Source organism: Chrysochloris asiatica, unplaced genomic scaffold, assembly GCF_000296735.1.
Source record: "Chrysochloris asiatica unplaced genomic scaffold, ChrAsi1.0 scaffold00296, whole genome shotgun sequence".
In the NCBI taxonomy this organism is placed as follows: Eukaryota; Metazoa; Chordata; class Mammalia; order Afrosoricida; family Chrysochloridae; genus Chrysochloris; species Chrysochloris asiatica.
Genome location: NW_006408814.1, coordinates 465,040 through 480,550, shown reverse-complemented (window position 1 = coordinate 480,550; position 15,511 = coordinate 465,040). Strand labels below are relative to the sequence as shown.

Here is a 15,511-nt window from a genome sequence, read left to right as displayed (position 1 = left end):
CAAATATCAAAATACTACAAAGCATCTTCTCAGACCACAATGCTATCAAATTAGAAATCAACAATAGGAAGACCAAGGAAATCAAGTCAAATACATGGAAACTAATTAACACCCTGCTGAAAAGCAACTGGGTAGTAGAAGAAATTAAATGTGAAAGATCATCAGGCCTTTCTTTTGAGATGCCTCTATGTAGCTTCAAACTGCCATCTTTCAGTTGGTAGCAGAGCGCTTAACCATTTGTGCCACTCAATTAATCCCTTCAATTCTATGAGATAGGTACTGTTGGTTTTTCTCTTTAAAACGAAAGACAAAGGTTTGGAGAAGCCACTGGCCCAAGTTTCCTCCCTAGTAAGTGGCAGGTTTGCCAGGCATTAGAGCCTATCCACTTAACCAGACAACTCTATTTATTATTACTTCTCTATATGGTCTCAGATAACTTCTATATAATAATGGTGTACAAGTTCAAGAGGCAGTCAGTCTTGCCATATGTGCATGTCCTTCTAAGTCTTAGAATCTAAGGTAACAGATGTGGTCAGCCTTATGTTAAGACAATCTCTTTCCTTTCCCAATGCATGTGGTGCAAAACAAATAAGGCAAAAACCTTAAGCAGAGGTGCTAGGTGCTATAGCAAGAGGGCCAGGGCCTTCAGATATCAACAGGGCTCCCTGCAGACAGCTGTGCTCACTGCTGGAGAGGAAGAAAGGGTGGCGATATTCAGGGAATTCAAGGTGAGAAGGAGCAGAAGAGGCCTGGGGAAATTCTGAACTAAGGCCTCATGTTATGTACCTCAAGAATCCCACCCTCCCCAAAAGTACTAGAATAAACTTTCCATCAGACCTTCATTCTTATTATAATTCTCTTTATTCCAAAACAGATTAATTATTACAGATTTCAACTTTCCAAATGGAACATCTGGGAAAGAATACTCACAGCCATCTTGTGAGGGCGCCATACCAAAGAAACAGAATACATTCTGGGCTCACAGGTATCTGTTTCTGTGTTGGGGAAATCGAAGAACAAGTATAACTACAATCTCAACTTTTGTTCTTTTTAAAATAAAATTTTGTTTATTTGGGTTTTCATTCCTTTGAAATTATAAATTGTTCTTGACTCCTTTTCTCAACATTCACTTCAGTTTTCAGAGTTTCTTTCCTTCTTCTAGAACTAATGTGCTGTTCTGAAAGAAAACAAACACAAAATTACTGAAGATTTCAATTCACTGTTGCAGTTCCTAACTGCTGACAAGAGACCAAGTCACTCTCCTAGTCTAAGATCCCATTTGTAAGGGCATAGCATTTATCTTCCAGTACTAATTTATTTATGCCCCACCTTAGTTCACAAAAGAATTTGAGATAGCTAGCTTGTAACTAAAGCTGATGACAACTTAAACAACAAATCAAACCTGGTAACTTAAATAAGAGGTAAGTGAAAATACAAGGAGATAAGTGAATTCCAGGCACACCTCTCACTGTGCAAGGCCAAACAGATAGTGTGAATTTCAACGGAGTGAACAAAGTTTAAAAAGAACGCTCATCTTTAATTTTCTAGACTCCAGATCTGTGGTCCTTATGTAGCTTAGAAACTTGAATCAGATTCCTGCCATGTGGTCATGTTCTTGTCAGTAGACAGACTTAGCATCAAAATCTAAGACAGAATGATGCTCAAAAATGGGACTCAGTTGACAGAAACATTTTAAGAGGGATAAAAATCCTCTTAACTTCTTTATTCCCTCTTTCCTCAAGACTGCCATTCCTGAGATGCCAAGAAGTAATGGAGAAACACAGGAAATGAAAAGGGCAATCTGGACAGACACTGTGCAACAAGGAGGCTACCAGCAACAAATGAGAATTGGGCCAGCGCTAGGAAGCAAAGGTGGGGGCACTGTCACCAGGCCATTGGTGAGTAGGTAGCTATACCGAGTGGCGAGAACTAATGTAATAATAATGAAGTTTTGTAGGATGGCAGGCTTCAAACCAATTCATAAACAGATCCCAGGGCATGTGCAGGCACGCGATGAATCCTGAGGGCAGAGTGGCTGTCCCTGCCAGCCAACACCCAGAAGTGCTCTCAACACTGAAATGTGTGTTCATTGGAGAGTATAACATGAGTATAGAACATCTGGAGGGTACTGGCCTTCAAGCTGCTGCTATCTTGGCTTCTAAAGTACTAGGTCCCAACTTCAGAAAGGGACAAATGTTCAAATGATCAAATGACTTTTATCTTTTTCAAGCAACATGATTTGGGGTGGCAGGGTTAGAGCAAACTATCTAAAACTTTGGGGAGAGAGGGAGGAAAGGTTGTTTAAAAGAATTAAAAACTCTACATTTAGCAGAAAGGACAACAGAGCTGACTAGTTTTGAAAGCAAATCTCTTAGCAATTGTAAATAAAGATAAAAGCAAATGGGTATTGCCAAAGAGTAGGGGCGGGGTGAAGGAACCAACTACAAATGGCACAGAACTTTCTGGAACGTGAATAGTCTGTATCTTGATTGAAGTGATGGTTACAAAGATGTGTCAAAATTTACAGAGTTTAAAAGGGTAAATTTTACTCTATATAAATTATACAATTAAACCTGGAAACCCAAAACAACTGTGGTTCCTTTCTGTGGGGAGGGTGAGGTGTTCCAGCTTCTGCTCACACATGGGGTAAAGGGCCCCACATTCTAGGTACTTGTTGACCTCTCTTATTTTCAGAGGACAAATCCTAGATGGCTTCATCACTCTGGAAGGGAAAACCATCTCCTCCAAGGCATGACTTGAAAATCCAACTATCTCCTTCCCTTTTGTTGGTTTAGTGAAGTGGTCAGCATATTCCAGTTAGGGGTCAAATCCAGCCCACTTCCTGTTTTTGTAATAAGGGTTTACTGGAGCACAGTCATGTTTATTTGTTAACATACTGTCTGTGGCTGCTTGCACATGACCCACAAAGCCTAAAATACTGTCTGGCTCTTTACAGAAAGTCCAGAGGCATCAGACTTACTCACTCTCTCTCTTCTTTCCTCCCTTCACTTTGCTTCCACTTCCATCCCTGTCCCCATCCTAAGACAAATATCTGAAAGGAGACTGGGCAATATTTAACTTGACATTTTAGTCACAGCCAGAGCAGCCTGATCTCACAGCATACTCTGAGTGCTAGAAACTGGATTCTGATGCTGGTTTTGATCTGTGGCATCACAATTTTGAGTTTCACCAAACCATATTGTTAGGTCCAACTAGAGGTTGGTGCTATAAAAAGGCTTAGCAACAGTGACAAGGTGTGCCAGGATTTGCCATGGGACCATCACTTCATCAATTTAGAGGTTTGCCCTGACTTATCTTCAATTCTCCTCTCCTATGAACACAGTTCTCTAAGTAAGTTCTCCCACAGGATCCAAGGGGTGACTAAGTCTTAATATAGCCAAAGCCAGCCAAAGTTACTCTGTTGTAAAGCCATCCTGCTGACTGGCTGGACACAGGGGGTGTTTTCCTAGTCAGTAAGTTGAAAAATGGCCTCTGAACTCAGTTTTGGCTTAGGGAGGGCTGGGGAGGAATGATTGGGCTAGAAATTAGATTAGAACAAAGGACATGCAGGAGGTGCGCGAGATGGGAAAGCAACCCTGCCTCTGTCACGAGTCCGCCCTTCATCTTTACCGTAGTGTCCTATATTTTGCCAATCTACTGCTCTGCTCTGCAGCGATCCTGCCAAAGGAAAGAGGATTTGAGAATCAAGAAAGGACAGTGAGAGGAGAAAAAAGCCAAGGAGAGAAATGGCAAACCCCCAACCAGAACTTGCATTAGGGCCAGTGACTTCCCCAGTGACCGAGTTAGCTAGCTCTCAGAGTTACACAGACAACAACAGAAGAGGGGGTCTTTAACCATTTGTATGGGATGTGTGTGTGTGTGCATCAGGGGAGTGGAGGGAGAAATCATTGATTTTTTTGAAAAAACCACTGTCCTTCTTTCTGGAAAATGTACACAATTTTAGGATCCCAGTTCGGAACTCCTGCTAAGCAGGCAGCTGTTAACTCAAATGCTTTTCATATCGATTGCCCCTTATTTTGGTTGTGTAGCGTGGGCACCCTCCAGAAAAGCAAGAGCCCAGTGCAGCACAGGCTTTTGGCTCCCTGGGGTCCAGACTAGCTCTGCTTTGGAGAAAATAGCTGAGTCCCGCTCCTTTCTAGGTGCAATGTATAGCTAAGCAAAGGCTACTGTTACCGTTACATGCTGTCCAATCAGTTCTGACACATAGGGAGCCTGCCTGTATAGGGTTTCTAAGGAGTGGCTTTTGAGTTTGAACTGTTGACCTTGTGGTTAACAGTCCAGTGCTTATCCTACAGCACCACACCAGGACTCCAGAGGGGCAGAAAAACCAGGGCTTCAAAGCAGTTCAAAACGGTTCAATTATGGCTTATGGAAATAAAGGCAGCAAAATGAACTCAGAGCAACCAGATCTCTTATGTGACAGACTGTTGACCTGAGCAGGAAACAGGAAGAACTGCTCAGAGATGGCAGCTGACCACACAGCTTTGAATGGGACTGGTTGTCATCTGTGGGCAGGGCACCACTACCTGTCCTGTTGTTGTTGGCTGTTGTTAAGTGCTGTTCTGACCCATAGCCACCCATACAGGGTTTCCAAGGAGCAGCTGGTGAATTTGAACTGCCGACCTTGCTGTCGAGTGCATTATCCTACAGCGTCACTCCAGGACTCTGCCTATTTCCTATTCAGGTCAAAATCCCATGTAGTTGCTATGCAATGTGTATGCTGCCCTGTTTCTGCTGGCCATGACTGAATTGTTTTGAACAGGTTTGAAGCCCTGACAAAAATGAACCAGCTGCCACCCTGGTGCTAAGAGAAGCTCTGGTGGAACCTGGAGGAGGAGAGGGCAGCTCAGGAACACGTCTGTATTTGATTTCCAGGCTGAAACCCTCAAAGAGCTCACAGGCAGGGCAGGGCGTTTGACTCTCCCATCTACAAAGGTCTGACCAGCTAAACTGGCAGACCACAGCACACTACTGAGTTATACTCTTCCAGCAGAAGTCTTGGTGAGGAGAAAGCAGAACATGTTTGGAAACGTTTTCTTCCAAAAGTGAAAGCAATTGTGGTCTTTTCTGATTGACCTTTGTGTGGCTGAAACTGTCCAAGTTCTAATAAAGTCTAATCAATGAGAAACAGCTATGTGCCATTTAAATGTACTTCGAATTCCACTTCGAAAGTCAACCTGCCATGACATAGAGATCAAATTATTTGTGTGAATGTTTAGGAGAAGAAGCTCCAGCAGCCTGTTAGGGTCACTGAGGAGTAACCCTCAGAGAGCCCCAGGCAGGAGTAGGCAGAGGACCATCCTCATGGCAGCAAAGAAAAGAATGCTTATACAGCCAGCAAATGATCAACAATCTTCTGTGACATGGTCTAACCCAGTTTTAATCTTCACAAAGCAATTACTTTTCTTCCTCATCCCAATATGTAAATTATCGTGGCTTTAAGACTTTTAAACCTGACCATCAAGGCCCTTTTCTGACTTAAAACTATGTATGGCTCCTGGATGGAGTTTGATTACTGTGTCAGTCTTGCCCCCCAGGTTACAAATCATTTTACCACATACTGTTATTCAAACACCTGGGCAAAAAACGTTAACACATACTTTCTAATCGCACTCTGCCCTGGGCTCTCTCCACTCTTACCTCTTGATTGCTTGCTGGGCCAGCATCCGATTGCCTGCCAGAAACGTCACACTGCTCAAGAGAGCCAGATACTTCAGCGTCTGGAACATGTTGAGCTGAGTCCAGTAGACATACATGAGCCCCAGCATGGCTAAAGAAGAAGTGTTAAATGAAAGTGACAATCCCTTGGGGTACAGAAAAGTTAGGAGCAATAACCGCAGAATCATGAAAAGATCTGTATTCTTAGACCAAATTATTTTATTGATATTTGTCTGATGCCATAAAGTAGTTAACTCAACATACTTGTCTCTCAGCCTTGGTAACCAAGAAACCCAGAGGTAAAATCAGACCTTAGTTACAAGAATAAGGAGCTCTGGTAGCGTAGTGGTTACGAGTTGAGCTGCTAATTTCATGGTCAGCAGTTTGAAACTACCAGCAGTTCGATGGGAGAAAGGTGAGGCTTTCTGCTCCTGTAAAGATTTATAGCCTCGGAAAAGCAACCGGTGGGCTTGAATCAACAACCTATGGCTAGCAGTCCAGTGCTTATCCTACAGAGCCATCATTCTCCCCATAATGAAAGTAGGTAGGATATAAATAATTTCCTTTTTATTAAAGGCATTTATTTGCCACTGTAACTAAGAAGGCAGCAAAGAGGACTGAGGCAGAGTGTCATAGAAAGGGATCAGTCTGGGTACAGAGTTCTGGGTTCTAGTCCAGGTTCTGCCCGTAGAGTTACTTAATTTATCTGAGTCAAAATGGATCATAATTTCTGCCTCAATCAACTCGTCGCCCCCACACCCTGCAGGGTTGTGATGAAAATAAAATGACTATATAAAAGTTTACCAAAAGTACTTTGGAAAGAAAAGCCATGGCTCTGAACAAATTTGCATTCAGGTTCTGTTCTCACCTGACCCAGAAGGGATATTACTCAGATCCAGTAAAACTGGGCTGAAGAGAAAGGCCAACCTGACAATTCTGCCAGAAGGTTGACTGATGACTACCGCAGGGGTTTGTAATCATCTCAGAGGTCATGGACACTATGAGGTCATGAACACTGAGAATCTGACTCTCTCTTTCCCCAGAAAAATACACAGACATGTATTTGCCTCCAGTTTTAAGGGGTTCATCTGTGGATCCCTACAGAATCCATATACTAGAGACACACAGATGGTCACTCCTAACAGAGGCAAGGAAATTAAAAAAGATTAAAATCTCAGAAAAATGCAAGGCACCACCCCACTGACCCAGTAGTATCAAACTCTAAACTGATTTGTGAATTTACTGTTTCCTTACATTCAGGTCCTAAGTTCTCAAGAGAACAATGCAGGACAGCGTGTCTGGCTGTGGAACGCAATGTTTTCTATTACTGTCCAGACACAGCCTCCAGTAAACGTGAAGATCGATACAGTGGAGAAAGATAACCTTTGGAAACTGCATTAATGCTCTTTATCCGGGAAGATGGCTCAATGTAAAGATACAATAAGTGAGTAATCTCTGGAAATGAACAGGGCTATTAAATGAGCATAAATGGCCTGCCCAAAGCAGCCGAGTACAATAAGGCTCAATATAATGGCAGCTGTTCTAAGCTGATGGACCAAACAGGTTTATCATCATATTAACTGTCCTAAAAGGCCAGGAGGAAGAGGGAAATGTTATGCTATTAAGTCATTATAGTTAATAGCTTGTGGGTCTACTTAACAGGGCTTTTGCGTGTGCAGGCTAAATGTCAGAAGAGGTTAAATGGAATTAGCAGCCTGGGGCACTTACCAGCATGTCCCAGGTGAAAGATAATTGTGCTAGGAGCAAAAGAGAAGTTGGAGATATTGGCACCAATCCGGATCCACTGAACAATGAGGAGAGATAAATTAAAAAGGCATTAGAACTCAAAAGAGAGACAGCACATGCATGCCAATGCTAATCCAATGAACAGCCCTAAGGACTTCAAACTTGGTACATACTGGAAGGACAGGAAATTTTTCCAAGTGACAACTGCCATATTCTATTATGAGTCCTCAGAAAAACGGACCCCCACCCCCTGTTTTAGAAAGACTTCCCAACACCTGTTCTCAAATGTAACTCAAACCTGAACACCATTTTTAATGACAGCAAACCTTTGTATTTGAAAACAGGTGAAACAATGAGAAAGGTCAGAAGCTGCATTTATGATAAAGCCCCTCACGGCCCTCTAAGTCCTCTAGCAGTGGTGAGATAAAGCCCCTGGCAGCTGGTGGGGTGCACATACTTGCTGAGAGCTCCTTGTCTTTAAAATTCTGATTACTCAAAAACAACAATAGGTGCCCCAGGTCTAGTTTCTGAAACCTTGTGGCATGCTATCTAGATTTCATTGATCAAGAATTCTTTTGTTAAAATCAAACAATCAATCAGAAACACATGCAACTTTCCAAAAGCAAGATCTAATATGTTTTCTAGACATTTCTCAACTAACATAAATAGGTATTACCTTTCTAAAGTTTTTACAGAGTATCACATTAAACACATTACTCTGACCCCTGCCTGGTTCACATAATAATAAATCTTGACAATCTTTTCATATCAGCCTATAGATCTAGCCATACTTTTAACAAGTTGCTTATTATTTCCACTGTATAGAATTTGTAGGTATCATCTGTTTAACACTTGCTCTTGTGAAGGTTTAGGTTGTCTCCAGTTTCGCAGTCCAAACTCTGCTACAATACACAGACTATATTTTTACATTGCAATCAGCATTGGGCCTTTTTACACACTTGCGCTCATCTAAACACTTGTACAGAGTTTCACAGTCCACATACTTCTGTCATTACAATGACTATGAGGTACTTTCTCAGGTTGGTAATGGATCAGTTTACTTAGCTAGTCCACCACTGTAGGGGAGTTTTGGTTACTCTAAGGTTTTTTGACCATCAGTTCAGGTCACAGCTGCTGGACCCCTTTGGAGCTGTGCTGAGGCTAGAGCACAAAGCCTCCTTTGGACCAGCTGCATCTGCAAGTCCAGTGCCCATGCTAATTCCAACTACTCACCAAGGCAAGCAGCAGGAGCAAGGGTGAGAGGATCAGGGCGGTGAATGTATTGGACACCACTGTGGGAGGTCTCTTCTCAGGCTCTCGGAACAGGTGCTGCCACAAAAAGACACACCAACAATAGTTTACAATGGGCCTTCCCAACAGGGGCTGCCATGGACCCTGGGGACTGACAGTCACAAAGAGGAAATACCTCTCCGAGGATCAAATCTCCTGGCAACAAGTGGCCAGTTACTTGGCCTTTTGCCTCTCCTGACCCCAGAGGTTCCCCTTCCAAAGACACCACAGCAGTCCTGCCTCCCTAGTTGGCCAGACCTTTTTACATCACGACTCTCTGCCATTTCGAGATTGGAGAATACAACCCAGCAAGAGGCATGGGGTGTAGAGATGACTGGGGTGATCCTCTGTGGCAGGACTCTGGTTTTCTCCAGGCTTTTGGACTCCTGGGGTGGGCGTCATATGTTGTTTCCCATGTAAGTGAGCTAATTGGTAAGAGCCTCCTCTTCTATTGGTAGCTCCAACCCTGACTCAGCCCTCTCACCCTGGCCTGTGACTCTAACAAAGCCCCAGTCAAAACTTTCTCCCTGGCTCACTTTGCTTGATTTCTGGAGTTGAACCAGAAGGTTGGGCAAATTCTAGCATATTTCTTTGTTTTGTTTTGTTTTGTTTTTCCTTCTAAGCAATTCTGCATGGAGATATTTGGGAAGTTCATCTAGGTAGAGTGACCTAGCTGATGGAGCTCTTCTTGCTGTTGTTAAGTGCTGTCGAGTCGGTTCTGACCATAGAGACCCTGTATAGGGTTTCTGAGGAGCAGCTGGTGAGCTTGAACTGCATACGCTGCAGTTCAAACGGCTTTGCAGTCTGGTGCATTAACATACAGCACACCTCAGGCCCAAATTCATTGTATTAGTTGTGGGACCCTGGGGCATGCTTTGCCTCAGTTTCCAGCAGAGAATTTAAAGGGAAAGGAGGAAAAAGATCACCCTATTTGATTACAAGGATACTGTAAGGGCCAAATGAAATAATGGTATTTGACTATGCTGTATAAGTTGTCATACATTTGCACAAACTTTTTTTAAAGAAAGATTTCCTTACAACATACAAACTTGGTTTCATCTTCCCAGTGCCCAGCCAGTCCAGCTCCAGGACGAGGCCACCCCACTTCAGGATCCTGTCTCCACATTTTCACCTCAGCATTTCTTCGCTGTTATTGCATTAAGAGATTTCTAACATTTTGACACTTGCTGCCACCTTCCCCACTCCAATTAGTTGGTATTCAAAGTCATTACAGTTAACCTTCTACTATTCAACTGCATTTTTATATGTTAACAATGCTATTAAGAGGATTTTTCAGAGAATCCTATTCTTCTATCCTTTTGGCCCTTGTCCTTCTTTATAGGGAAATTAGAGTAAGTGGCTTGCTGTGCACTAAAACAGTAATTTACATAGAAGGTTTCATGTTGCTGCAGCATGGTTATTTCTAATGGTTATCAAATAACGCACTGAGTGCAACCATCTTGGTTTCCTCAACCAGCACCCAAACAATTTGACAATTATTGTGTTCACTTTGCAACACAAACGTGTTTGTTTCCTTGTCTTGTATCTAGTTTGATCCTCACAACAGCCCTGTGGGCTCAACAAGGACTGCTCATTTTTCTCTGCAAGGATGGTGAACCCAGGAGAGAATAAGGACTTTCCTACAGGAGTGAAGTCCTGTACAACCAAGGGACTCTTCTCACCTGCAGATCCCAGCAACCCTGACTGTACCTGGTGCTGTCACGCAGTCACATGAGGGCTGTGCACACAGCCCAGGGAACTGGATGGTAGAAAAAAATGGACTCTGGTTCTGATTTTGCCTCTAACTATTGATTTTCTAAGGAGCCCTGGTGGTGCAGTGCGTTATGCATTGAGCTGCTAACTGAAAGGTTAGCAGCTGGAGGGAGAAAGATGAGGCCGTCTGCTTCTGTAAAGATTTACACCCTTGGGAATCCTATGAGCAGTTCTCCTCTGTCCTATAGTATCCAGCAGTGGATTTGATTTTGCTATCTGTTTTTTGGGAGCTGGTCACTGGGTTCTTTGCATCTGTCTTTTTGGCTCTAAGATGGATCTGACCATTTGCCCTGTCTGACTCACAGGTGGTAAGGACAAATGATAAAAGAATCATTATCAATATGATGCTTAAAGAAGGAGGCAGAGTGAGAGCTCAGGGGCTTGCTGCCCTCTGTCATTGTGCCCATTCCACATTGCTCCTCAATGTTTGATGGATAAGTCCTTTAGGATATACCTGGATTTCCTGTTTGGGAGTAAAAAGGTTCTTGGACAGGACAGTTGATGGTGCATCTTCTTCAGGGAACTTGATAACCACATCGGCCTTAAAAAAAAAAGAGAGAGCAGGCTTTAAAGGCACAGGGCAGAGAAAGGGGTTGACACTCCTCAGCTGGAGTTCTGCCTGACACACCCCTTAGACCACAGCAGAAATAATTCCAAGCAGTCCAATCTTTTCTTGATCCATTAGTCGACAAATGGAAGCAGTAAAAATTTCAAGAACAAAATAAGTGTTTGTTGAAAATGCTTTTTAGAGCAAGGGTTCCAATTTTCTAACTGGTACGGTGAGTCCCATAGAGCTGCTTTAATACAAAAATCCCAGCTGGTATCCAGGCCGTTACAGTTGCAATCAGAAATTGCTTAGTGTCCCTGGGGAAGTGTGATTTAGCCACATAAGAAAGAAAAATGAAACTGCACTCTCATACAAAAAGCAGCCCAAAGTCCAGGAGAAGAAAAGGAGCCTTGATTACAACACAAGAAAATGCAACTGCCCCTTTGTCTCACAAAGGAAGCCAGCCACCATCAAGGTCTGCAATTTAGCCTCTGCTACCTTTCTAACGCCATCACCTACTGCTCTCAACAGGATTCCTGAACTCCAGTAAAAGGAACCATCACGTCACACTGAAAGTACCTTATGCTTTTCTGCAGGCAACTGTTTCCTTAACGATAATACTATTCTGATAAATGGCTTGCGATGCTCCTACTCCTAGCTAAAATGGCTGGTCTTTCTAAAAGTTTTTTCTCATCACAGCAAACAAAAGTAAGACATGTAAGTGAAAAGAACATATGAACATGCTACACAAATGTTGGCTGCTAGTTTATTAACATTTTGCTCATCCTACAATTCATTACCCGGCACCATTCTGAATTACCAGAATTCAAATCCTAGCCCTCCCATGAGGCTGTACTTTAACTCATAAGGCTAGCTAGCATCTTATCTTTATATCATATTGCCTTGCTATAATATGAAAACCTCCTTCCAGTATAACTTTTATTGACATTCACATATCACTAGAACCAACAAGAGGGCAAATCCATAAGCAAATTCATTTGTTCATTTACTCACTCACTATTAAGCACCTACTGTATTCAGGGCACATACATGGCACAGTTCCTCACCCTATGTTTACTACCCAGTGGGTAGCATAAGTGAGGTTAGGGTGAATAGCCTGATGCATATGAGGAGCCTGGGTTCTTGGGACTGGGTTAAGGTACATGTAAGCACATACCACATTCCACAGGATTGGGTTCTTCAAAGTGGCATCTCCGATGATCAAGTAAAGAGTGTAGGTGCCAGAGGCAGAATCAAATTCAGTCTTTCTTTCAGAGGTATCCAGTTCAAACTTGTACACATTCTTGCTGTCCGGCTCAGCAACAAACACCACTTCCTGGCCAGTCTTCTGGTTATGAAGTCGGACGAACGTCTAGATGGGACAATAATATGTTCCATCTGATCATTTAAAGACTCCCTGTGGGCCCATCATTGCATCCACAAGGCAGCAGGCTACTGGCTCTTTCTCACAGTGAGAGCTCTGGGGCCTGCCAGACCTGCCAGTGAGCGAGAGCAGGAGTTGTTTTCCACCCTGACTCTTAACTCAGAGACTAGAGACCACTTTTTGCTGGTAGAAGGCTAGAAATTTAACTTACAGGTCTAGCCAATTTTTGACTACTTGGAGGCTGAAAGCCCAGTTTGTGGATGATTTAAGCCATTTGCTATTGCTACAATTTCTTCTTCCTGCCAAGCTTTTGGACACTTTGCCGCCCAATTAACTTCTTCACCAGAGGGTGAGAAGAAGGGAAATGAGGTGGAACTACAAAAGGCCCATTTTCAATTTCCTGGTGCCTCTAGCTCAAGATTTAGTAGAGGAAACTTTAATACTGACAGCAAGGCAGAATTCTAATCGAGCAGAGCAGCCTAGTGTCCTGGAGAGAACGCAGGCCCTGCACACAGACAGATCTGGTTCCACTACTTAAGAGCTGAGTAGATTACTTCACCTCCTTGACTCTTGATTTCTTCATCTGTAAGAGATAAAGACTAACTTCTACATGTAACATGACTGTGTATATGCAAAGTATTTCAGGCAGGGCCTGGTACATACTAAGTAGTCAATAAACAGTAGCTACCAACCATTACCAACCGACTCGACAGCACTTCACAACAATACCATTACCAAAATTTTACACAATAATATGTACCTTCTACTCTTATTTGCCAATTTACTCCCCTACCACCCCAAGAGGATTTTCCTAAGCACCTCTATGCCATTTCTTTTTTTACATGATGCTACAGAATTTTGTTCCTAATAGCACATGTACAAAAACACCTGTGGGTGGGTCTAGGGAAGAGGGAACAATTGGCAAACAAATGAGGCTGGTGGTGGCTGTGTGCTGTGGAGTCGGTTCCGACTCATAGCGACTCTGTACAGGATTTCCGAGACTGTATATCTTTACGGGAGCAGAAAGACTCATCTTTCTCCTGCGGAACAGCTGTAGTTTCAAACTGCTGACCTTGCGGTTCGTAGCCCGATTCATAATCGCTATGCTACCAGAGCTCCTGGGTGTTTATTGGCAGATAAATACGGTATCAATATGATAGTATTAATCTAACCATCTTATCCCCTCAAAGGCATAAAATATGAAATTTTCTGTACATGAGAATTGCAGCACAACTTAACATCTAATCAGAGCTTCACCTTCAAGTGTTTCAAAAATCATAATTCAACAAGGCAAGTAGCCTTGTTGATTTCATTTTACAGATCAGAAGGCATGAAGTTTAAATGAGTCGCTATGGTGAGAGAAATTGCAAATCTCATTGTTGTTCTACACCTGGGCAACGAAGTAGAGACAAGTACCCAGAAATCAGACACATCTTAACTACCACAATTACATTTTGGCCAAGAACAGGAATTAGGGGCCCAGATGCCTGGTCTTCCTCCTATCTCAGCCACAAGCAGGAAACAGCCAAAATCATTGTAAAATATCACCTCTACCTGGGAGGCCTCTAAAGCCATGGAGGCTAGTTTTCAAATCAGCAGTTTGGAAAAGACAATATTCCATTAAAGTTACATTTCCTCATGTATTTCCCTTCTCTCATTCTTCACATTCTTTCTTCCCTTGTGCTATTTTGGTTGGTAAATGTGATTTTGAGAAAGAGCTGGGAAATTCTAAGAGGCTGAAGTCACTCATGGGTAGGTTTCCTGATCAAGCACTCAGGAGATGGGGAGTGAAGGGGATAGCAGAGCAGTGCAAGTTTGGTGGTCCTGGGACAGCAACTCAGGGGCCTGGCCATTAGTGCAGTAGCCACAAAAAACAGAAGAAGGTTTTCAAGTAAACTCACTGGCCTCTGGAGCCACATCTTGGAATGGAGATGTCAACTGGTTCTAGCTAAAGCACAAAGCATTTACACCAAGCCCATTCTGGCCTAGCATTCTTTCTTATCTTTTGTCATACAAAGCACTTGGATTTTCCTTTACACAACACCTAACTGTACCCGGGGCAGGGTGAGAGTAGTGGTTCCTAATCAAGGGGGGTGACGGGAGGGAGGGAGGGACAACAGGAGCAGATTCTCTGGACACGGCTTGAAATGTCTCTGAAATAATCATTTTCATTATTTTACATATGGAAAACAGTGGATCCTGTTGCTTTTATAATACAAAGCAGGAACAAGTCAAAAAGGGCCGTTCTTCAGATTCCCACAAGTAACAAATCTGCTTTGGCCAGAACAACAACAAGAGCTTTGGGACCACTGACTACACTTTCCTTTTGTTGTAAATTATTTCAGTAATTTTTAAAAGGAAAGAAAAAAGCCTCAATTAAGTGCTAATCTGCTTTAAATACATCTTTCCAACTCAGCTAATCTCTTTACAAAAGCTTCAGGGTTACAACTGGTACCAGAGAGGGCAGAGCGACATGTGAGATAGTTTAACCTAAGGCTCAGAATGATCTGACAAGCAACTGGAATCACCTCTAGTCAGTGTAACGTACCACACCATTATCGGTAGTGTACGCTAATGCTTCCAGCGAAGAGAACTATCTGGGCTTTTTCCTGACCTGGTGAGGAGTGAGCTCAGCGCCAGTGTTCACGTCAACCAGCTGGAAGAATAAGGCGAAGTTCTGGTGGCTGTCTGCAATGAATGTGCCCTTAGCTTTGGCTGGGTAGGTCACCCTGAAAGAGACATTTATGTACAGTAAATATTTAGAAAGGAATTATGTGTTATCTGACAACAAGCAAAGAATACACTCTTCACTGCCTAACCCTCCCCACCCCATCCCACTGTAACACTTTTCTGTTGTGGACCGACAGATGTGGGGAACTGTCTTGAGCCTGTGAATAAACGGAGGTGGCAAAGTCTGGATGGAGGAATGCACAGTATGAACTCTGATAAATGTACTTCTGACCTTTCACTCAAGCAGGTCAGGTACCAGTGGGTCCCCAGGTACCACTGCAGGCACACACGTTAGCTGGAGAGCTGCTCTAGTAGAAACGCAGGATCAATGTGAGCAGTACAATGAGCAGGTTCGGGGCAGG

At 43.1% G+C, this 15,511-nt stretch overlaps 1 protein-coding gene across 2 annotated transcripts in view; it reads right to left on the bottom strand.

Moving 5' to 3' along the window:
• Nucleotides 1-1,096: 1,096 nt before the first annotated feature.
• Nucleotides 1,097-15,511, bottom strand: part of RPN2 (ribophorin II) — an 81,959-nt gene continuing 67,544 nt past the window's right edge. Inside the window, exons 10-17 of one of the 2 annotated variants that reach the window (XM_006874720.1) lie at nucleotides 15,034-15,148; nucleotides 12,213-12,407; nucleotides 10,943-11,029; nucleotides 8,659-8,754; nucleotides 7,408-7,483; nucleotides 5,662-5,791; nucleotides 3,631-3,678; nucleotides 1,097-1,177 (exon numbers count right to left, since the gene is read on the bottom strand). In XM_006874720.1, the coding sequence (XP_006874782.1) occupies nucleotides 1,165-1,177; nucleotides 3,631-3,678; nucleotides 5,662-5,791; nucleotides 7,408-7,483; nucleotides 8,659-8,754; nucleotides 10,943-11,029; nucleotides 12,213-12,407; nucleotides 15,034-15,148 (760 nt within the window). In that variant the 3' untranslated portion in view covers nucleotides 1,097-1,164. The remainder of the gene's footprint in view (nucleotides 1,178-3,630; nucleotides 3,679-5,661; nucleotides 5,792-7,407; nucleotides 7,484-8,658; nucleotides 8,755-10,942; nucleotides 11,030-12,212; nucleotides 12,408-15,033; nucleotides 15,149-15,511) is intronic. The other variant, XM_006874719.1, reaches the window with a different exon arrangement.